Here is a 20,773-nt window from a genome sequence, read left to right on the forward strand (position 1 = left end):
TTTACTTTCAAAACGTTATCATAGTATCTCCCGTAGTTATTGAGCAAATTGGTTTTCCCTTAAATTACCTTTTAACGCTGTTTAAATGGGCGGTAGTGCAAGACGCTCAGAGTCAAGGACAATCAAACATTAGATAACAAGCACTTGATTAGCAAATTCGAAGTAGTTTTTCTAAGAATTTAAATATTTATTTATGCGGGAATGATTAAGGTTATTTGGAAGCGGTTTTTAACCTATTTTGATTGCAAACTCTATGGGAGTGTTTCCCAAAAGTTCTGTAAATTTTCAAGAGCACATCTTTTGCCCGATTCTAAATATAGGCCCACTTTAATTTCCGTGTCAAGTTTTATCTTGGATTTTAGAGATTTCTACATTACGGCCAAATTTCCAAAATGTTCTGTAAAAGTATGCGTTTACAGCTTCTAGGTGTTAAACAACGACACTAGACTAAGGTCTCTAAATACAATGAGCGTAGTTATTAGCTCTTGCAGCGATGGAGAAAACCACGTGACATGACGTAATTAATTGTCGTGTAAATTGTTTTGTCAAAGCTGATGACTTCCAGCATGGTCGCTAGAACCAAGGTATGAGATAAAAGAAGCGGGATTATAGAGAATCAGAATGATATATTGCCTTGCAAGTACAACCAGGCATATTGCATTTCCCAACTCCCCACCAAATACTGAAAATAAAACTCATAATTTCGGAAAAAGAAACTGTAATTTATTATGGCATTTACAAAATGATTTTGACTAATGAAATCGATTGAGCAGGTACATAAGTGAGAGCTTAAATTTTTATACAATTTATGAATTATTTGACAATATTTGAAATAGATTTCCGGATAAAGTCACTTTCGTGGCCCGTTATTGAAGATTTGCTAATTTAGGATTTCAAATTATAATTAACAAAATGTTTAAGATGTTAAATCATTTAAAATTTTTCTTACTTCTCCGGAATTACTTCCTATGTTGATGTTTCTCGTGTGTATTGGCATATCTAAAATGGAGTCCAAAGAATTAATCACTCATTTATTAAACTTTCGAAAGGACAACGTTAGATAAATTTTAATTTGTAAAGTCATATAAAATGGCGAATAGGCTTGCGTTAAAGGGAGGGTGAAAAGGAAAATCAAGTGATTTTTTTTATAGTTTCATCCCCTAAGAAGACATGGCGTTACGTGATTGGTCGAAGGTGCAAATTTCAAATTATCTATGAAATCTCAACTAATTTGAATTTTAAAACCATTCGAATGTAATTTCTGGATGTTTCACTATGCAGATTGGACTTGTAATTAGCAGAAGAATCGATAAAAAAATAACTTGCTCTAATTTACAGAAATAATTCTTGAATGATGTTTTCGTTTAGAAGGTTAAATCAGCAGTGGCTTTAGACCTAACGCATTCCATTTACTGAGCTCTGAAAACTTTTACTTGTTTCGTTTGTAGATCTAAATCAGACGAGCGCTCGGATTTCGTTTTATATATACCGAGTGCTCGATCCGAGATCCGCTCACGAGCGATCTCAGTCAGAGCAGGTAAATGGAATATGCCATTAATATCTGGAGAATACTCCCACCCATATTTTTAGCATCACCTTCCTTCAAGGCTTGTAAATTAATCCAATTTGACCCCGTAAGCCACCAGTAAAACCCTTAATCGTAAACATTACAGATAATTCCTTACTGTATGTTGTAGTATTGCCAGTGTTGTACGTGGTATTGTTCTGAAAATATAAAAATTATTTGGTATTTTGTATGCAATAGATGTCGATAAAATCGTCATTATCCACAAAGTCAAACGTTCTTCCGAAACGTAACTGATTTAAGCACAGACCAGGAATAAAGACGACATATCAGTAAAATTACGCATCCCGTGCAAAAACCCTTTTAGCATAATTTCAACGTTGAGTGTTTTGTATTTGATAGGGTTTTTGCAAATTTAAATATAACAAAACGCTTATCTTACTCCTGATGAAGAGTTAGATCTCCCAAATTTGAAGTAGCTATTGCTGTTATTACTGTTTGGAGAATTCTATATAATCGAAAATATATCCTAATTAGGATTCTTTTTAATTAACGTTTTGAGGAGACTGGGGAGTATATAAAAAATTTTAACCTCACCATTTTCTTTGAAGTTTCGTTGATTTGCAACCTATAATAAAATAGCAAAATTTGGATTATCTTCGCATAAAAGCGTTGCATTATTTTTTTAATTAATAGATTTCGTAGTTAAACACGTTCCCAGGGGATAAGACAAGAGTCTCAGAGGCAATGTTATTATTTATGCTACTTATGTTTCGTCCTATTGCTTTCTTTAGCGTCTGAACCGACGGTCTGAACAGAGTGTTTCTGAAAGGTCTGTAAGAAATTAAGGGTTGTTTGTTGGACGATTTCCAGTCAAAAATGTTCAACGACATTTTGCCCTAACCCCTAAGAGCTATCATTTGCAAGTTAAGATGGAAGTGTTTTACGGATAACCCTCTAAATTAATTTAATGAGGCAATGCAAAGTAAATTTAAGGGTCCACCGTAAAACACTCTGATCTTAATTTGCAAACAGTGGTTAAGCATTTTCGACTAGAAATCGCCCACAGAACATCCGCTTAATTTCTTGCATACTTTTCAGAAACACTCAGATGTATTTTCTTACTCAAAAACCTACACGACTTAGCCTAAAGTAAAACATACGAACCTAAATTTCAAAGTCTTTACTCGGGTAGCTCCAGGTAGTCTGTATAAATAAACTCATACTATTCTAGAGTTTTTATACCAAAAAATATTATATGTACCATTTCGGTTTAATCTTTCTATTAGCTTTTTGACGCTAGTACAATTGAAATATGTTATTATCGCTTGAGGTAAGGAAGAACAAGCACGCTTGTTCAATCATTATGGTCTAACAATTTAGCAGCACCAATAGCGGAAAAGAGTTATCTTTCATCCCTGGATAACCAGGTTGAAACTGTTGAGATTTTTTACTTTTGAATTGATAATTTTTCATTTTAATCTCGTTATAAATATATATAAAAGGTATTTTTTCAAGCGTACGTGATAAAATAGGGAAAGCTGGGGCATAAGAATACGTAATTTTAAATCATATCTGAAAGAAAGTAGTGTTGATCAAACTTTCCTGTACATTAGAATTTGTTTGTCTCGAGATAAACTTAAGTGCCTCACAATCTATATTTAAGAGTGAGGTTTTTTTACCTCCAAAACGAAAATAAAACATCAATTTGAAACAAACATGGTATCTTGACGATGAGTGCATCTTTTTGCAACGTGTACGGTGCATGGCTATTACATACACAGTAAACTAATCACTGGTTCAAATTATCGTAGTTCTTTATGTTATTGCTGAAAGTGCCACCCAAAATATACAAAATACACAGTAATAAACAGTCAGAATTATCATGTTGGTATTTCAAAAGGTTCAAAGCTAGGCTTCCAGTACAGTTGTGACGACATTATGAAGTATAATTTTTAACGAAAAAGACAAAAATGTAAGGTACTGACCTATTACGACCATCAGCAGGAACCGTCAATCTGTGGAAGGTTCGTGCTCTCAGAACTTCAGAAGCCGAGGTCTCCTGAAGTGGATCAACGAGAGCACAAACAGTTAAACTTCATTGCTTCTAACTTTTTTAATATTGTAAATAAAAACATGATTCCAATTTTTATATTCATTATTTTCTACACTCTTTTGAATTTAAACAGCAAAAATTTTAGCCATTTGTATACCTTTAGTTATACTGCTGCCGTTTATGTATTTTACCGAAATTAATTTGCATCAAAGACCATTTTCAAAAACCTCTTTAAATTATAAGAAAAGCGTCGAAAGAAGTTCCAAAATCTTTATTTAAATTAATATTTAACATAAACGGTAATGAAACCATTATTTTTTATTAGGATCGATGTCATAGCATAAGCGAAGAAGACGTAACGAAGGAATAACAAGATGCGCCCGGCCAGATTAGAGCCCCATTGTTTGTCAGGCTCCAGCTAGCTTTTGAGAACATTTTACTAGTTAAGATTATTACCCATAACCCCTAAGTAACCCTTAATCGTCATCCGTTTTTAAAGTTTCAATGCGAGAAAATTATCATTAGTGGATAGCCCCTCGACGCTGTACCTTAACAGTGCTGAAATGACTACCCGTAATCCAAACCCTTTTAAAAAAACCAAAGAAAATTCTAAATATTTAGTGAGCAGACCCTCACGGCACTGAAATTATTACCCGTAACCCCTAAGTAACCCTTAATTCCAATCACTTTTAAAATTACCAATGAGTGAGTAGCCCCTCTATGATTGTCCGTAACCCAGAATCAAACCCTTAATTCCCATCCCTTTTAAAATCAACAATGAAAATCCCTACTGATGGAAAAATATCATCTTAACACAACTGTAAAAAACCTAATAGAAGTACAGAAAATGAGTGAATAGCTCCTCGGTCCAAGGTTTAAATCAGCCTAGGAAATAAGGCGGTTGCCCTGGACATAGGTCCGCTTTAAAAATTAGCCAGGTCAGTTTAAAAATGAAGTGATTGGGTTTTACTGGCCCTGTGCCCACTTAATTAATTAAAAACGTTTCAAGGTTTCACCATTTTAAATAGCCAATATCCAGTTTTTATTTAAAAGTGCGTAAGCTCATATGGCCTGTTTAAAAAAAATCCTTATTTCTCAGCCTGATTCATCACATTAGTCTGGCACAGGGTGAGAAATAAGGCGGTGGCACTGGGCAAATGACCAGTTTAAAAATTGCTTTGGCCAGTTTATTTATTAAATGCCTGGGGGTCCAGTGGTCACCGTGACCACTTTTTAAATTCCCCTTCTTTAGTAAAAAATAAATTCCCAGTAGTGGGTTTTAGAAATCAATCCATTTCAGTGCAGCTCATACAGTATGTAGAAATATTAAGTGGTCATTGACCAGTTTTTTAATTAAAACCCTTGGGCTCTACTGGTAAAATGACCAGTTTAAAAAATTTCATTATTTCTCACCCTGGTCTGGCAAAGTGGCAATCAAGGAGGATAATATGGAGGGCCGACTTAGTATAATTTTAGGAAAGTGACTGGTAGCCCTGCTTACGCTAGTGGCCCCTGGTTCATCTGCGGAAAACTAACGTTTTGTCGTCTGCAACATATTCGGTCCGCCATCGCGATTCGCCAAAAGAAATATCCCCCTACCTCACCCCCCCCCGCCAAACCAATAGTTTTCCGTAAATGAACCAGGTGTCAGCAGGATCGAGCTCCAAAAATCACTTAACACCCCCCAAAGGCTAAGTCGGCCCTCCATATTATCCTCCTTGGTGGCAATCCCTGTCCTTCGTCCGATGTTTCGTCTGCTACAGACTTGATCGGTTTAAACGTAATTTTACAAACATACTTTGTGTGTTGTTGAACGTTTACATTGTTTTTGTCTATGCTCGGTTGATAAACGCGTCAAATATGGCAGGAGAAGGTAGATATTTCTCATTGAAGTTAATAATATTAACATAATTGCCTTTGTTTAATTTTTAACGCTATGGAATGTAACCACTAAACTAAGATTGACCAAGTCCCTTTAAGGGAGGCGTCACCCTTTTCAATTAATTTAGCGACTAACCTTAACCAATTATCTTTACAATATAATTTTAAAATAACTTAACAATACTCTCATTATTTCTAAATAATTTATTCAGAGGTTGTTAAACTTCAACGACATCTTGCTCTGTTACGAGAAGAATATGTCAAATTGCAAAGCAGACTCGCTGAGTCTGAAAAACGTTGTAGCGTAGCCTTAGCGCAATTAGGAACTACTCAAGACGATTCTTTTGTAGCGCGATTGTTAAAAACTGTTGCTAGTCTATTTGATCAGGAACTTTATAGGTAAAATGACATTTTTAAATAAACTGAACATGTTGGATATGGAAATTGGTTATCGAACGTTGAACATGCATTTCAGTGATCTGACCGTTTCGCTAAATGGAAAGGACATTAGGGCCCATCGATTTGTCTTGTCTGCTAGAAGCAATAACTGGGGTGTACCTAATCTTGGTGACGTAGACAGATTAGATTTAACTGGTAAGAATCGAACGAACTTCAGTTGTAAGTTTGGAAAAGATGCGCTTGATTGAACGTTTTTTTAGATGTTGACGAGAACATTGGGACATACTTATTAAAATGGGTGTACACTGATGAAATTGGTCTGGAACGTCCTGATGCTGATATTCTGCAATTAGTCAAACTTGCCAAAAGATTTAAATTAGATGGTTTAATGGATAAATGCGAGAAAGCTTTAATATCCTCTGTTAATGTTGGAAATTGTGTTCGATTCTATCAAACTGCGGATGAGATTGGAGCCGAAACATTGAAAAAACATTCCTCTGAACTGATTTCAAATCATTGGGTAGGTATTATAGGCTAGGATCAAAACTATTAAACTTTCTCTAGGCGAGTCTGCGATATTTGAATCGTTTTCTAGCGCCACCTGTAGGTTATACAGGATTCATACAAACCTGGAAAACAGGGAAAACCTGGAAAAATCAGGGAAATAAATAGTTGACAAAAACTTCAGGGAAATTTCGAATTTTTAGTAAAATTCAGGGAAATCAGGGAAATTTGCGTCAAACAGGGGTCTAGTAATTGAGCAAAATGTTCATAAACATACCCTCCATAGGATTAACATTACACCCAACTTTGGAGGCTCATAACTCTTGTTCTACTAGAGATACGGTGATGTCCTTTGAGTATGTTATAGTCCAATTTGTCCCCCATCTAACCATACTAAAAACTTAGAGCTACGACAAACAGGGGCCGAGTAATTAAGCAAAATGTTCAAAAACATACCCTCCATGGGATTAACATTACACCCAACTTTGGAGGCTCATAACTCTGGTTCTACTAGAGATACGGCGATGTCCTTTGAGTGTGTTATAGTCCAATTTGTCCCCCATCCAACCATACTAAAAACTTAGGGCTATGACAAACAGGGGCAGAGTAATTAAGCAAAACGTAAACAAACAACCCCCTCCATAGGATTAACATTACACCCAACTTTGGAGGCTCATAACTCTGGTTATATTAGAGATACGGGGATGTCCTTTGAGTATATTATAGTCCAATTTGTCCCCAATCCAACCATACTAAAAACTTAGGGCTACGACAAACAGGGGCAGAGTAATTAAGCAAAACGTAAACAAACAACCCCCTCCATAGGATTAACATTACACCCAACTTTGGAGGCTCATAACTCTGGTTATATTAGAGATACGGGGATGTCCTTTGAGTATATTATAGTCCAATTTGTCCCCCATCCAACCATACTAAAAACTTAGGGCTACGACAAACAGGGGCAGAGTAATTAAGCAAAACGTAAACAAACAACCCCCTCCATAGGAATAGCATTACACCCAACTTTGGAGGCTCATAACTCTGGTTCTACTAGAGATACGGCGATGTCCTTTGAGTATGTTATAGTCCAATTTGTCCGCCATCCAACCATACTAAAAACTTAGGGCTACGACAAACAGGGGCCGAGCAATTAAGCAAAATGTTGAAAAACATACCCTCCATAGGATTAACATTACACCCAACTTTGGAGGCTCATAACTCTGGTTCTACTAGAGATACGGCGATGTCCTTTGAGTATGTTATAGTCCAATTTGTCCGCCATCCAACCATACTAAAAACTTAGGGCTACGACAAACAGGGGCAGAGTAATTAAGCAAAACGTAAACAAACAACCCCCTCCATAGGATTAACATTACACCCAACTTTGGAGGCTCATAACTCTTGTTCTACTAGAGATACGGCGATGTCCTTTGAGTATATTATAGTCCAATTTGTCCCCCATCCAACCATACTAAAAGCTTAGGGCTATGACAAACAGGGGCAGAGTAATTAAGCAAAACGTAAACAAACAACCCCCTCCATAGGATTAACATTACACCCAACTTTGGAGGCTCATAACTCTGGTTATATTAGAGATACGGGGATGTCCTTTGAGTATATTATAGTCCAATTTGTCCCCCATCCAACCATACTAAAAACTTAGGGCTACGACAAACAGGGGCAGAGTAATTAAGCAAAACGTAAACAAACAACCCCCTCCATAGGAATAGCATTACACCCAACTTTGGAGGCTCATAACTCTTGTTCTACTAGAGATACGGCGATGTCCTTTGAGTATGTTATAGTCCAATTTGTCCCCCATCCAACCATACTAAAAACTTAGAGCTACAACAAACAGGGGCAGAGTAATTAAGCAAAACGTAAACAAACAACCCCCTCCATAGGATTAACATTACACCCAACTTTGGAGGCTCATAACTCTTGTTCTACTAGAGATACGGCGATGTCCTTTGAGTATGTTATAGTCCAATTTGTCCCCCATCCAACCATACTAAAAACTTAGGGCTACGACAAACAGGGGCAGAGTAATTAAGCGAAACGTAAACAAACAACCCCCTCCATAGGAATATCATTACACCCAACTTTGGAGGCTCATAACTCTGGTTCTACTAGAGATACGGCGATGTCCTTTGAGTATGTTATAGTCCAATTTGTCCCCCATCCAACCATACTAAAAACTTAGGGCTACGACAAACAGGGGCCGAGCAATTAAGCAAAATGTTGAAAAACATACCCTCCATAGGATTAACATTACACCCAACTTTGGAGGCTCATAACTCTGGTTCTACTAGAGATACGGCGATGTCCTTTGAGTATGTTATAGTTCAATTTGTCCGCCATCCAACCATACTAAAAACTTAGGGCTACGACAAACAAGGGCAGAGTAATTAAGCAAAACGTAAACAAACAACCCCCTCCATAGGATAGCATTACACTAAACTTTGGAGGCTCATAACTCTTGTTCTACTAGAGATACGGGGATGCCCTTTAGGTATGTAATAGTCATATTTGCCCCCCCCCCCACTCCTTCGTTAACATTTGCTCCATAGGATACTCCATATACGGGAAAAAACCTGGTAAATTCAGGGAATTATATGGGGAAATACCTGGAAATCTCAGGGAAATTTGTTGTATGAACCCTGGTTATAAGATCAAAGATTGACCTTCATGGAATATTTAATATTAGAGATAGCCAACAGAGGGTGCCAGTAAATTACCAAAAATAGGCTCCTCCCTCATATACCCTCTGTGTTGCCAATTAAGCCATTTGTCAATTAAGAGATTGCAGACTCGCATAGAGAAAGTCTGGAAATTCAATACTTGACCCCATAAATCTGACGCTAGAAGGCGTGTTAAATACTTTACCATAGTGGGTAGTGTCATCATTGGCTCTGATCAAAAACGGATTTATGTAAGAAGAACGTTGAACGTAGCAAATTCACTACCCATCCTCGCATACTTTATTGAGAAACTTCGTCTGCTTATATTTTGACTCCACCCACAAATTCTGTATATAGCTACTTCTAGAGATCGAATTTGTAGGTGGAGTCAAAATATAAGCAGACGAAGTTTCTCAATAAAGCATGCGAGGATGGTACTAAAGGCTAAAGCTACGATCCGACGTTCTTAGTACATAAATCCGTTTTTGCTCTGAAGGTTAATCATTGCTTGAAAAATGCTTAGAAAAACTTGAAATAAACGAAATCATGTGTTATAGTTACGAAAATCTTAATTATAGGATGATTTCACAACGGAAGATTTTGCTCATATGGCTGCACCATTATTGTTTAAAATGTTTAAAGGCAAATCAGAATACCCTCTTCACACGGCCATCAGAACACACAGAGAGGATGTTGTATTTCTGTACCTAATTGAGTTTGATTCTTTGGTAATTTATATTTTCACTACCAATTATCATTATCTTGAAGTCAATAACGTAATGTGTTCAAATTTAAAATCTCAAATCAGCTACCAGCGAAATTAAACGAAGTAGACAACCTTGGTGACCTTCCTTTAGACTTGGCACTAAAGAGTCGACAACAGAGTGTTGCTAAAAGTCTAGTCACTCATAAAGCGAACCTTAATGTCACTGATCATGGAGGACGGACCTTACTTCATAGAGCAGTTGATAGAGGTTTGTTTATCTAATTGCTGAAGTTCATAAATTCATCCAAGGAAGTAAATAATTGCAATTTCCTGTATATTGCACATTAATAGTTCTGTTGTTAGTGTAATTTTCTGATTTCTGGTGTTATAAGGTCTGCATTTTTGAAACTTAAATGTTCAAACTAGTAAATAAACTAAATGGGAGTATAAATATCGAAATTTAAGGTGGATCGCCCAATTTACACATTTTGAGACCTGTTTTAGGGAGCCCACCGGTCCTATAATTCCTATAAATTCCTATATTTTTGAACCTGTCCTATATTATCCTTTAATTTGACATGGTCCAAGTTTTCGTATAGTTTAGCATAAAATTTATCAAAATTTAGCTGTTTTTTATCGATATGACATTTGAATAGACACGGTAATTGCGGAACTCGCTTAGAATTTTTTTTTTATATATTAATAATTTATATATTTTAATTAAGGTCTTCTGAATTTTCGAAGTAAAATCCAATTAGTTTTTTTTCTTTTTTTTTGAGATTTTTCTACATAGTTTAAGCCACAAAATTGTATTAATTATGAGCATTTTTAGCCCTATATTTTCCTATAAAAACACATTTTTTCTCCTATAAAATCCTATAATTCCGTGAAAAAATTCCTATTTTTCCTATAAGGAATTTAAATTTCAGAGTGGGCTCCCTGGTTTTACAGATATCATGGAAATTGCCACTAGTTCACAAATAAACTGGCATACGTTTCCCACCAAAAATTCTACTTCCTTTAATTACATTTTTATGATCTTCTTTTACCTTAGAGGAACCAGCAAGGGTGTGACATGATCTACAGCATAAGTTACGCACTATGCTTTAGTTTACTTGGGACTAAGATTACAGCGCCATCTATCGCATGCCTCAGTTTTTAGCCACATTGTATGTGTGAACATTAAAAAAAACCTCGCTATTCTGTTAATCTGTCCACTAGATGCCATCTGAGGAGTACGCCCACGCTAATGCTAAGTATGCTGGGTGTTTTAAGGCTCTTTCAGACGATCCAACTTTTTGACTCAGCTTGATGGGTCAACTGGAGTTGAATCAACTAGTTGGATCATGTGAATAGACGCCGGATGAGTTGAGTCACCAAAAAAGTTGGCTAGGAAAAATTCGATCAGTGATCCAATTTTTGCTGACCAACTTTTTAAGTTCATTTCTCCAGCCAATCAAAATGAATTACAAAAAAAAAGCCTTTTTCGCGGGTTATTTCGTAAGTGCCAAGGTAGGTGGCGCTTAAAAAGTTCCATTTGGCGGTAAAAGTTTAGTCGTGTGAATAGGAAGGATTTATTTCATTTTTCCCTTCAAAAGTTGGGCAAGTTGATACAACTTTTTGACCCATCAAGATGAGTCAAAAAGTTGGATCGTCTGAAAGAGCCTTAAACTGCCAACCATTGGTTCAAGTCATCTCTGTAATGCCTCCACCCAAGCTGGTTCCTCCGAGCTTCTGCTGCTAAGCAAATTACATTTTTCATCACATTCAAAACTATTTGAACATTTTTCGTAGGTGATGAATTTTCAGCTACTTTTCTCATTGAAAATGGAGCAGCTGTTGATGTAGCTACACCCCTTGAAAGAGAAACTGTCCTACATTCATTGGCTGGTTATAAAGACTGTGATCGCGCTAATTCTGAGTTGTGCGCCAGTTTAGCCAGGATTGCAAAGAGTCTCTTAACACATGGTGCCAATCCTAATTTGCAAGATTCAAATGGAGAGTACGTACCACATTTAAGGTTATGAAATACACTCCATAGGTATGGGTCTGAAGGACATCCTTTATAAAAGTGTAAATTAATGCCTCCTGGTGGTAGATTTCCCAGGAAAAGCGATCTCCATGACCAATGAAGGAATTTACAGTAGGCTGTGCCTCTATTCTGTTTAGTTTGGAGTGGATATACGATGTGTTATGTAATGGCAGGGCCTATATCGAGCTTATCTTCCATTAGATGGAGCTCCACATGAATTTTGTAGCGTTATCAGTGCACAGGGAATGGGAATTTCAGTTGAATCTATCCCAAAATTTGTCCAATCTTATGGTCACGTGACGTTGCCCATTAACTAATCCAAAGAATGGAAACACTACTACTTCAAAATATAGTTCTGACACGCCCCTAACACACTCCTTCATAAGTTCTGACACACCCCTAACACACTCCTACATAAATTCTGACACGCCCCTAACACACTCCTACATAAGTTCTGACACGCCCCTAACACACTCCTACATAAGTTCTGACACGCCCCTAACACACTCCTACATAAGTTCTGACACGCCCCTAACACACTCCTACATAAGTTCTGACACGCCCCTAACACTCTCCCACGAAACGGATTATGCATAACTTCAAACCATGGTAACATTACACTACTACTTTAAAATATAGTTCTGACACACCCCTAACACACTCCTACATAAGGAATTAAAGTTCTGGTACGCCCCTAACACTCTCTCACAAAACGGATTATGCATAACTTCAAACCATGGTAACACTACTTTAACGTAACGGATTATACATCACTTCAAACCATGGTAACACTACCATACTTTACAATATAGTTCTGACACACCCCTAACACACTCTTACAGAACGGATTGTACATCACTTTAAACGAATATGGCCCTGTAGTTTCTTTAACAATGTCTTTAGTATAAGACCCTATGGCGGACGCATACCTAAGATGTTTTTCTATCTGTATGTAGAGGTTTCATTTCATGTTAACACCGTATATTCTCCACACTAGCACACCATTACATAGAGCCATAGCTTCGAAAAACAGCGCTGTGTTTAAGGTCCTTTTAGAACAGCCCTCTTTAAATCTGGAACTCTCTAATGATAACAATCATACTGTACTTTGGATGGCATTGATGAATGGTGATTTACAAGAAGATGGCTTTGCAAGCCTTCTTATTAAAAAAGGAGCATCAGTTGATGCTGTAAATAGACTTAATGGTGAGCATTTAATTTTAAATGTTGATTAATTGTAATTAAATTTTCATTTGCTTGTTAGGGGAATGTCTGCTGCATTTAGCTGCCAAACAGGATCAAGAAGCTGCCGGAATATTTTTGGCAAATCATGGAGCCAAAGTTAATCTTGCTAATAATAAGGTATCATTAAGTACTAGGTAGTAGAGACGAGTCGGGCCCCCGATTTAATCGGGCTTTTTCGACCCGACCCGACCCGAACCCGATTCGGGTCGGGTCGGGCAAAATTAATTTCAAATTTTTCCGGGTCGGGTCGGGTCGGGTTTTTATTTTAATTTTTTTTCCGGGTCGGGTCGGGTTTTTATTTTAATTTTTTTTCCGGGTCGGGTCGGGTTTTTATTTTAATTTTTTTTCCGGGTCGGGTCGGGTCGGGTCGGGTTTTTATTTTAATTTTTTTTTTGGGTCGGGTCGGGTTTTTATTTTAATTTTTTTTTTCGGGTCGGGTCGGGTCAAGTTTATAATTTTAAAGTTGGACTCGGGCCGGGTCGGGTCGAAAAGAAAGTCGACCCGACTCGTCGCTACACCTAACTAGAGACGAGTCGGGCCCCCAATTTAATCGGGCTTTTTCGACCCGACCCGACCCGAAACGAGTTCGGGTCGGGTCGGTCAAAATTAATTTCAAAATTTTCCGGGTCGGGTCGGGTCGGGTTTTTATTTTAATTTTTTTTTTTTCGGGTCGGGTCGGGTCGGGCTAAGTTTATAATTTTAAAGTTGGACTCGGGCCGGGTCGGGTTAAGTTTATAATTTTAAAGTTGGACTCGGGCCGGGTCGGGTCGAAAAGAAAGTCGACCCGACTCGTCTCTACTAGGTAGCTTATTCTGGAGAAAAGTGGATTTGGTTCTGTTTGTCCGTGCATTTGTTTTTCGCGTGAACAATTTTCTAATTAGTTTAATTCGATTTTGTACTTCTTTTTAATTCAGGGTGAATGTCCGCTACATATAGCGTGTGCCAGAGGCTTGTCCGATCTCGTTTCTACTCTTCTTAAAAAAGGAGGAAACCCGAACCTACAAACAGCGGCTCCGGATGTCACATCACCTTTCACTTATAATTCAGATGTTACAGACTCTACAAACTCTAACCCTTGTTATCTTCAAACTCCATTACATTTAGCCATTCAGGCCCAAAATGAAGCTACAGTTCAAGCCATTATTGATCACAAAAGTAAGTAAATTGTGTTACTATGCCTCTATTCTGTAAAATCGATCATTAAACCATGGATAAAGAATGCGCGTGAGGAAATTTGTTTTCACTCTACAGGATAGGCAACTCCCTATCTCGAACGACAGCTTATTCTGTATATACTCTGTTACAACATCGGTTGTCAGCACGCGCAAAGCTAAGTCTCTATGTAACGTAGCTTTGTACGTGCTGTCAAGAGACAAAAAACTTCAGGATCTTCAGGATTTAAAATATCCGCGGGTTTTTTAGCTCGAGTGCACGGACCTCTAGGCCTTAGTTTCAAATACGTGTGAAATTACCTACGTGTGAAACTAAGGCCTAGAGGTCCGTGCATGCACTCGAGCTAAAAAACTCGCGGATATTTTAAATCCTGAAGATCCTGAAGTTTTTTGTCTCTTGACAGCACGTACAAAGCTACGTTCCATAGAGAAATATATTTGCGCGTGCTGACAACCAATATTGTAACCGAGTATATACAGAATAAGCTGTCGCCCGAGATAGGGAGTTGCCTATCCTATAGCGTGAAAACAAATTTCAAGCTCACGCGCATTCTTTATCCATGGTGGAACCTTTAAAGAGTCGCAGTAGCCCATTTAATTTAGTCTAAGCAAAGATGGGATACGTATGGAGAAAAAGTATATGTATGAACATATCATTCCAGATAATGCAAGAAACCAATCAGAATCCGTTCTTATCGTTCCAAACTTCAACTTGAAGAATTCTTTAGACGAAACTCCATTGGCTCTTGCTCTGAAATGCTCGCTACATACTGTGGCTCAACAGCTATTAGCGGGTGGTGCTAATATAAACGCGACTGATTCTCAAGGCTCCACCATGCTTCATAGAGCCATTATGGAACAAGACTCCTCCGGTGCCCTTTTCTTGATTGAAAATGGTGCCGACATCACCCTTAAAACCAGGGACGATGAATCTCCCTTGCAAATAGCCGTCAAACGTCATTTACCCGTTGTTGTTGAAGCTCTGTGTGTCAATGGTGCTGATCTCAATATAAGAGACGCTGATAATAATACCTCGCTTTGGGTAGCTCTGGAAGGTGGACAAGAAGATGTTGCATCCATTCTGGTGAGATGAGCTCACTATAATTATTTTATGTGTCCAAATAAACAATAATTAGTTAATAACTTAAAAGGTATAATTGTGAATCAGATAGTTAAACTAGGCTCGTGTCTTTCATAGGTAAAATATGGCTGCGACACAGATTGCTGGGGAGAGGGTCCTGGTGGGTGTCAACAAACTCTGCTTCATAGAGCCATTGATGAAAACAACGAATCTGTAGCTTGCTTTTTAATCCGAAGGTATTTCTTTAAGAACAGGAATTCATTATAAGCTAATAGGAGTCAATGTTTAGTCATTTTCTCAACATATCTAGTCGGGTTTTGAGGGAGGATCATTCTAGACTATTCATAATGTATGATAAGTTTTGCGTCATTAATAATTTATCACGCTGCATGTTGAGCATTGCGTCCTGTCACATGGCATAGATAATAAAGAGAAGGGTCGGAAGGGGTAGGCCTTATGTAGTGCATCGCTCTTTGCCGCGCTTCTTGGGGGGGGGGTGCATACCCAAACTTCTGTAGTTGACTTCCGCTTATGCGTGGGACGGAGTAGGCAGGTTTCCGGAAGTAAAACCTACCCAGTTTGTACCAAAGCGCGGCCAGCTCTACCCCAACCTTCTGATCCTGTTCTTTATTATCTCTGCACATGGGCTCGCGACGTTATTGCCCTTGATTTAGGAATATAAGCAGACGACCAACCTTTGATCACGTCAGAATCATGATGCGTCACCCGTGACGGAAAGCATCGAATCCCCACCCACAAACCCCGCGTGGTAATTAGCATGGAAGATATGGTGGCACAATGATTTCTAATAGTTTACGGATTCCTGGTGCCAATCAATGACGGGAAGTGTCATTTGTAACTAAATGTCTCTATTAGTGGTTGCGATGTAGATACACCCAGGAAACCTGGTCTAGATGGGCAATGTGAGGAGGAAGGGAGAGATGGTCAAACGCCGTTACATTTGTGTGGAGCATGGGGTTTGGAGCGAGTCGTACAGTGTCTTATTGAACATAATGCCCAAGTTAATACAAAGGTAATTGTATTTGAAAACTCTTTCTACTGAACTTTCTTGGGAGGGAATTGTTCAATTGGTCTAATGTTTTCCAGGATGCAGAAGGAAAGGCACCAATCCACGTTGCCATATCCAATCAACATCCTACAATTATTTCCCTTTTACTGTCACATCCTGGTCTTGATTTAACCATTCGAGACAAGAGTGGTCTAACACCATTTGCGGCCGCAATGACAACGAGGAATAACAAAGCTGCTGAAGCCATATTGGCTAGAACTCCTGATGCAGCTGAGCAGGTACTGTTTTAAAATTTTTGCTTTAGGACTTAGGGTAATTTTAATTATTATATTATCAATTAGTATGATAACAAGGGACGCAATTTTCTTCACATTGCAATCCAAAAAAGTGATATTGAAAGTGTTCTCTTTCTACTGAGCATTAATGTAAATATCCACACAAGACTGAAGGATTCAACGCAATTAACGCCGTTACATTTGGCAGTCGAAAGCAATTCTGAAATCATTGTCAGAAACTTGGTGAGTCAACTTTGACATTACGTTTAACAATTGTACTAAGTGTCATAAAGCACATGACCATACATGTAATCCCTGCAAGCCTTAACGAAGCCTTTATATGGTTCCTGTTGCACTAGCGGCAACAAAGCTAATTATCTTTTATTTTAGCTTCTTGCAGGTGCAAATATCAACGACAGAACGCCTCAGAAGCAAACAGCGCTTCATCTTGCTGCAGCCAAAGATCACAGTTCCATATGTACAGTATTAATTGAGAAAGGCATTGATTTTGACGCCGTTGACACTAATTTGAACAATGGTATTATGTACTCTTGTATTCATATTAACCCGCAGCGATATATAATACCTTTTTTGATATATTTTGTACGTGTGCCGATTTTCAGCTCTTCATGTTGCATGCCAAAAGGGGAACTTGGCTTCGTGTAGAGTTTTATTAACTGAATCTGGTATCAATGCTGAAGCGGTAAATTTGAGGTACACTCATAAGCTACTTGTTCAACTGCTGACTTCTGCTATAATGTTTATTTTTTTATTATACTGGTTTTAAGGGGGCAGAATCCAGCTCACGTTCTCTGCCAATATGGTAAAGAAAATGCGGCCACCATTTTTGATTTGTTTATGGAGTGTATGCCGAAGTATCCTGTAGCAAAACCTGATGCAGAAGGCAATACACGTAATGTCCACAGAAATTCATTTAAACTTCATAGTATACATGAGTGCAAGGATCATATAGTGTACATAGTATACGTGAGTGCTAGAGAACATATAGTGTACATAGTATACAAGAGTGATAGGATCATATAGTGTACTTAGAGTTACAAGAGTTCTAGGATCATACAGTGTACATAGTATACATAAGTGCTAGGATCATACAGTGTGCATAGTATACAAGAGTGCTAGGATCATATAGTGTACATAAGTGGTAGGATCATACAGTGTGCATAGTATACAAGAGTGCTAGGATCATATAGTGTACATAGTATACACGAGTGCTAAGATCATATAGTGTACATAGTATACATAAGTGCTAGGATCATACAGTGTACATAGTGTACATAAGTGCTATTATCATACAGTGTACATAGTATACATAAGTGCTATTATCATACAGTGTACATAGTATACATAAGTGCTGGGATCATACAGTGTGCATAGTATACATAAGTGCTAGGATCATACAGTGTGCATAGTATACATACATACTACATATACATAGTGTACATAGTATAATATACACGAAAGCTAGTATCATATAGTGTACATAGTATTGTATACACGAAAGCTAGTATCATATAGTGTACATAGTATACATAAGTGCTAGGATCATACAGTGTGCATAGTATACAAGAGTGCTAGGATCATATAGTGTACATAGTATACATAAGTGCTAGGATCATACAGTGTACATAGTATACATAAGTGCTAGGATCATACAGTGTACATAGTATACATAAGTGCTAGGACCATATAGTGTACATAGTATACAAGAGTGCTTGGATCATATAGTGTGCATATGCTAGGATCATACAGTGTACATAGTATACATAAGTGCTAGGATCATACAGTGTACATAGTATACATAAGTGCTATTATCATACAGTGTACATAGTATACATAAGTGCTATTATCATACAGTGTACATAGTATACACGAGTGCTAAGATCATATAGTGTACATAGTATACACGAGTGCTAAGATCATATAGTGTACATAGTATACACGAGTGCTAAGATCATATAGTGTACATAGTATACATAAGTGCTAGGATCATACAGTGTACGTAGTATACATAAGTGCTATTATCATACAGTGTACATAGTATACATAAGTGCTGGGATCATACAGTGTGCATAGTACACATAAGTGCTAGGATCATACAGTGTGCATAGTATACACGAGTGCTAAGATCATATAGTGTACATAGTATACACGAGTGCTAAGATCATATAGTGTACATAGTATACATAAGTGCTAGGATCATACAGTGTACATAGTATACATAAGTGCTATTATCATACAGTGTACATAGTATACATAAGTGCTGGGATCATACAGTGTGCATAGTATACACGAGTGCTAAGATCATATAGTGTACATAGTATACACGAGTGCTAAGATCATATAGTGTACATAGTATACATAAGTGCTAGGATCATACAGTGTACATAGTATACATAAGTGCTATTATCATACAGTGTACATAGTATACATAAGTGCTGGGATCATACAGTGTGCATAGTATACATAAGTGCTAGGATCATACAGTGTGCATAGTATACATACATACTACATATACATAGTGTACATAGTATAATATACACGAAAGCTAGTATCATATAGTGTACCAGTGCCTTCTCTAATACTAGGCCTTGAAATGTACAACAGAAGCATTTTTTATGTGACATTTTGAATTTGCGCTTAGTAACCGTTAGATGGCTCTTTTCTGAGGCGAATTTTCGCGATGACGAAAGTAAATTCGTACCGCGCAGTCTCGCATGACGTCACGTCTTTCGCTTATGCGGACCAGGAAGGGAAATAAGGATTTTTTAAACTGGACTAAATAACCTGGTCCATGACCAGGGCACATCGTCTGCTAAACTAGACAAGTGGATAATTAAAATATTGGAGATAATGTCTGTGAGACTGTGTCCGAATTCTGCTCCCAATGAAATCTCTTCCTACCTCTCCAAAGCTTGCTCATTGGGCAATCCAAATCAAACTTAAGGTATTTCATTGGCAGTTGTAGTTTTTGGGGAAAACTTAAGGGCTGTAATGGGTTGAAATTTAAATGCAGACGCCATTGACACGTGTCAAAACATTCAGCAAATTTAAACTAGTATTTTTCAAACTCGGAAACCGATCAGGATCATGAACCGGTTTATTGACCGGGTTTTTGCTTTCTTTTTCGAGACGAACTTAGCAGATTACACTTCGTCGTTGCTAACAATTTCCCATAGTTTTGAATTTGCCGCCAGTTTGAAACCTCAGAAAAGCGACATCTAGTGCCATTTGTGAAATCATAACTGCCACCCCCATTTTATTCCTATCGCAAGGCCTAGTATTAGAGAAGGCAGTGAGTGTACATAGTATTGTATACACGAAAGCTAGTATCATATAGTGTACATAGTATTGTATACAGGAGTGTTAGCATCATATAGTGTATAAGGCTTTATATGAAAACTGCTGTTTTCAGCTTTGCTCTTGGCTTACATGAATGGAAATGGAAATCTCTGCCGTTCGATTGTCAGAGCCGGAGCCTGTATAGGAACGTGTAATAGAAATGGAGTAAACATATTTAATTTCCAAGTGGCAACGAAACAACTGTTGTTCAGACTATTAGGTTGGTTGGTTTTGCGCGAATTATTTCAAATTTCGCAATATCGAATATGCCTAACTAAACTTCGCGGCGTTTTAAGATTACTTATCACAGGAGCCTGTGTGGTGTGATGGGGATCAATGTATGCAGTGTGAAAATAAATTTGGAATAACTACGAGAAAACATCACTGGTACGTAGTGTCAAATATAAGTATTTAGATAATGTATAGGGCATTGCGTAATTTTGTTTATACAGCCGCCATTGTGGGAGGGTTCTATGCTCGAAATGCTCCGAACGGGATGTGCCTATTTTAAAATACAATCTTAATAAACCAGTTCGGGTTTGCGAAATGTGTTTCGACGTTTTAACCCTCGGAACATCAAACTGATATGGAGAGACCAAAAAAAAAATTATTACTTTCTTTTAAGTTATATGTTATTATTATTATTATTATTATGTATCCAATTTGATATACATTATTTGAATATTTCGTATAGGATTAAATATATTTCCAAAAATTAGTTTTTATTAATAAATCATTTTGTTGTATTTTATACTAATGTCATAATAACAGTAAACAATTATCATGTTAAAGTGGAGCTATTTACATCATAGTAAGTTTGATTGTC

The 20,773-nt window shown here is 37.5% G+C and overlaps 1 protein-coding gene and 1 long non-coding RNA gene across 2 annotated transcripts; one reads left to right on the forward strand and one right to left on the reverse strand.

Annotated features, from left to right (window-relative positions):
* Nucleotides 1-1,969: 1,969 nt before the first annotated feature.
* On the reverse strand, nucleotides 1,970-3,624 carry LOC149709115 (uncharacterized). Its single transcript, XR_016380185.1, has 3 exons — nucleotides 3,514-3,624; nucleotides 2,123-2,153; nucleotides 1,970-2,033 (listed from the first exon to the last, which is right to left on the reverse strand). It is a non-coding gene; the product is annotated as an uncharacterized LOC149709115 (long non-coding RNA).
* Nucleotides 3,625-5,308: 1,684 nt separating this feature from the next.
* Nucleotides 5,309-20,665, forward strand: LOC149709116 (ankyrin repeat and FYVE domain-containing protein 1). The gene is made up of 21 exons (XM_089864545.1): nucleotides 5,309-5,454; nucleotides 5,675-5,861; nucleotides 5,938-6,056; nucleotides 6,122-6,381; nucleotides 9,625-9,774; nucleotides 9,855-10,020; nucleotides 11,547-11,754; nucleotides 12,782-12,990; nucleotides 13,049-13,146; nucleotides 13,944-14,184; nucleotides 14,864-15,285; nucleotides 15,400-15,518; nucleotides 16,159-16,315; nucleotides 16,390-16,590; nucleotides 16,654-16,830; nucleotides 16,978-17,125; nucleotides 17,211-17,301; nucleotides 17,376-17,500; nucleotides 20,021-20,167; nucleotides 20,244-20,334; nucleotides 20,400-20,665. Exons 1-21 carry the CDS (start codon nucleotides 5,442-5,444, stop codon nucleotides 20,530-20,532), a joined length of 3,462 nt encoding a protein of 1,153 aa, XP_089720671.1. The 5' UTR covers nucleotides 5,309-5,441; the 3' UTR covers nucleotides 20,533-20,665.
* Nucleotides 20,666-20,773: the final 108 nt, after the last annotated feature.

The sequence above is a fragment of the Phalangium opilio genome, unplaced genomic scaffold, assembly GCF_054372755.1.
Source record: "Phalangium opilio isolate 3A_F unplaced genomic scaffold, DU_Popi_V2 ptg000013l_1, whole genome shotgun sequence".
Lineage (NCBI taxonomy): Eukaryota > Metazoa > Arthropoda > Arachnida > Opiliones > Phalangiidae > Phalangium > Phalangium opilio.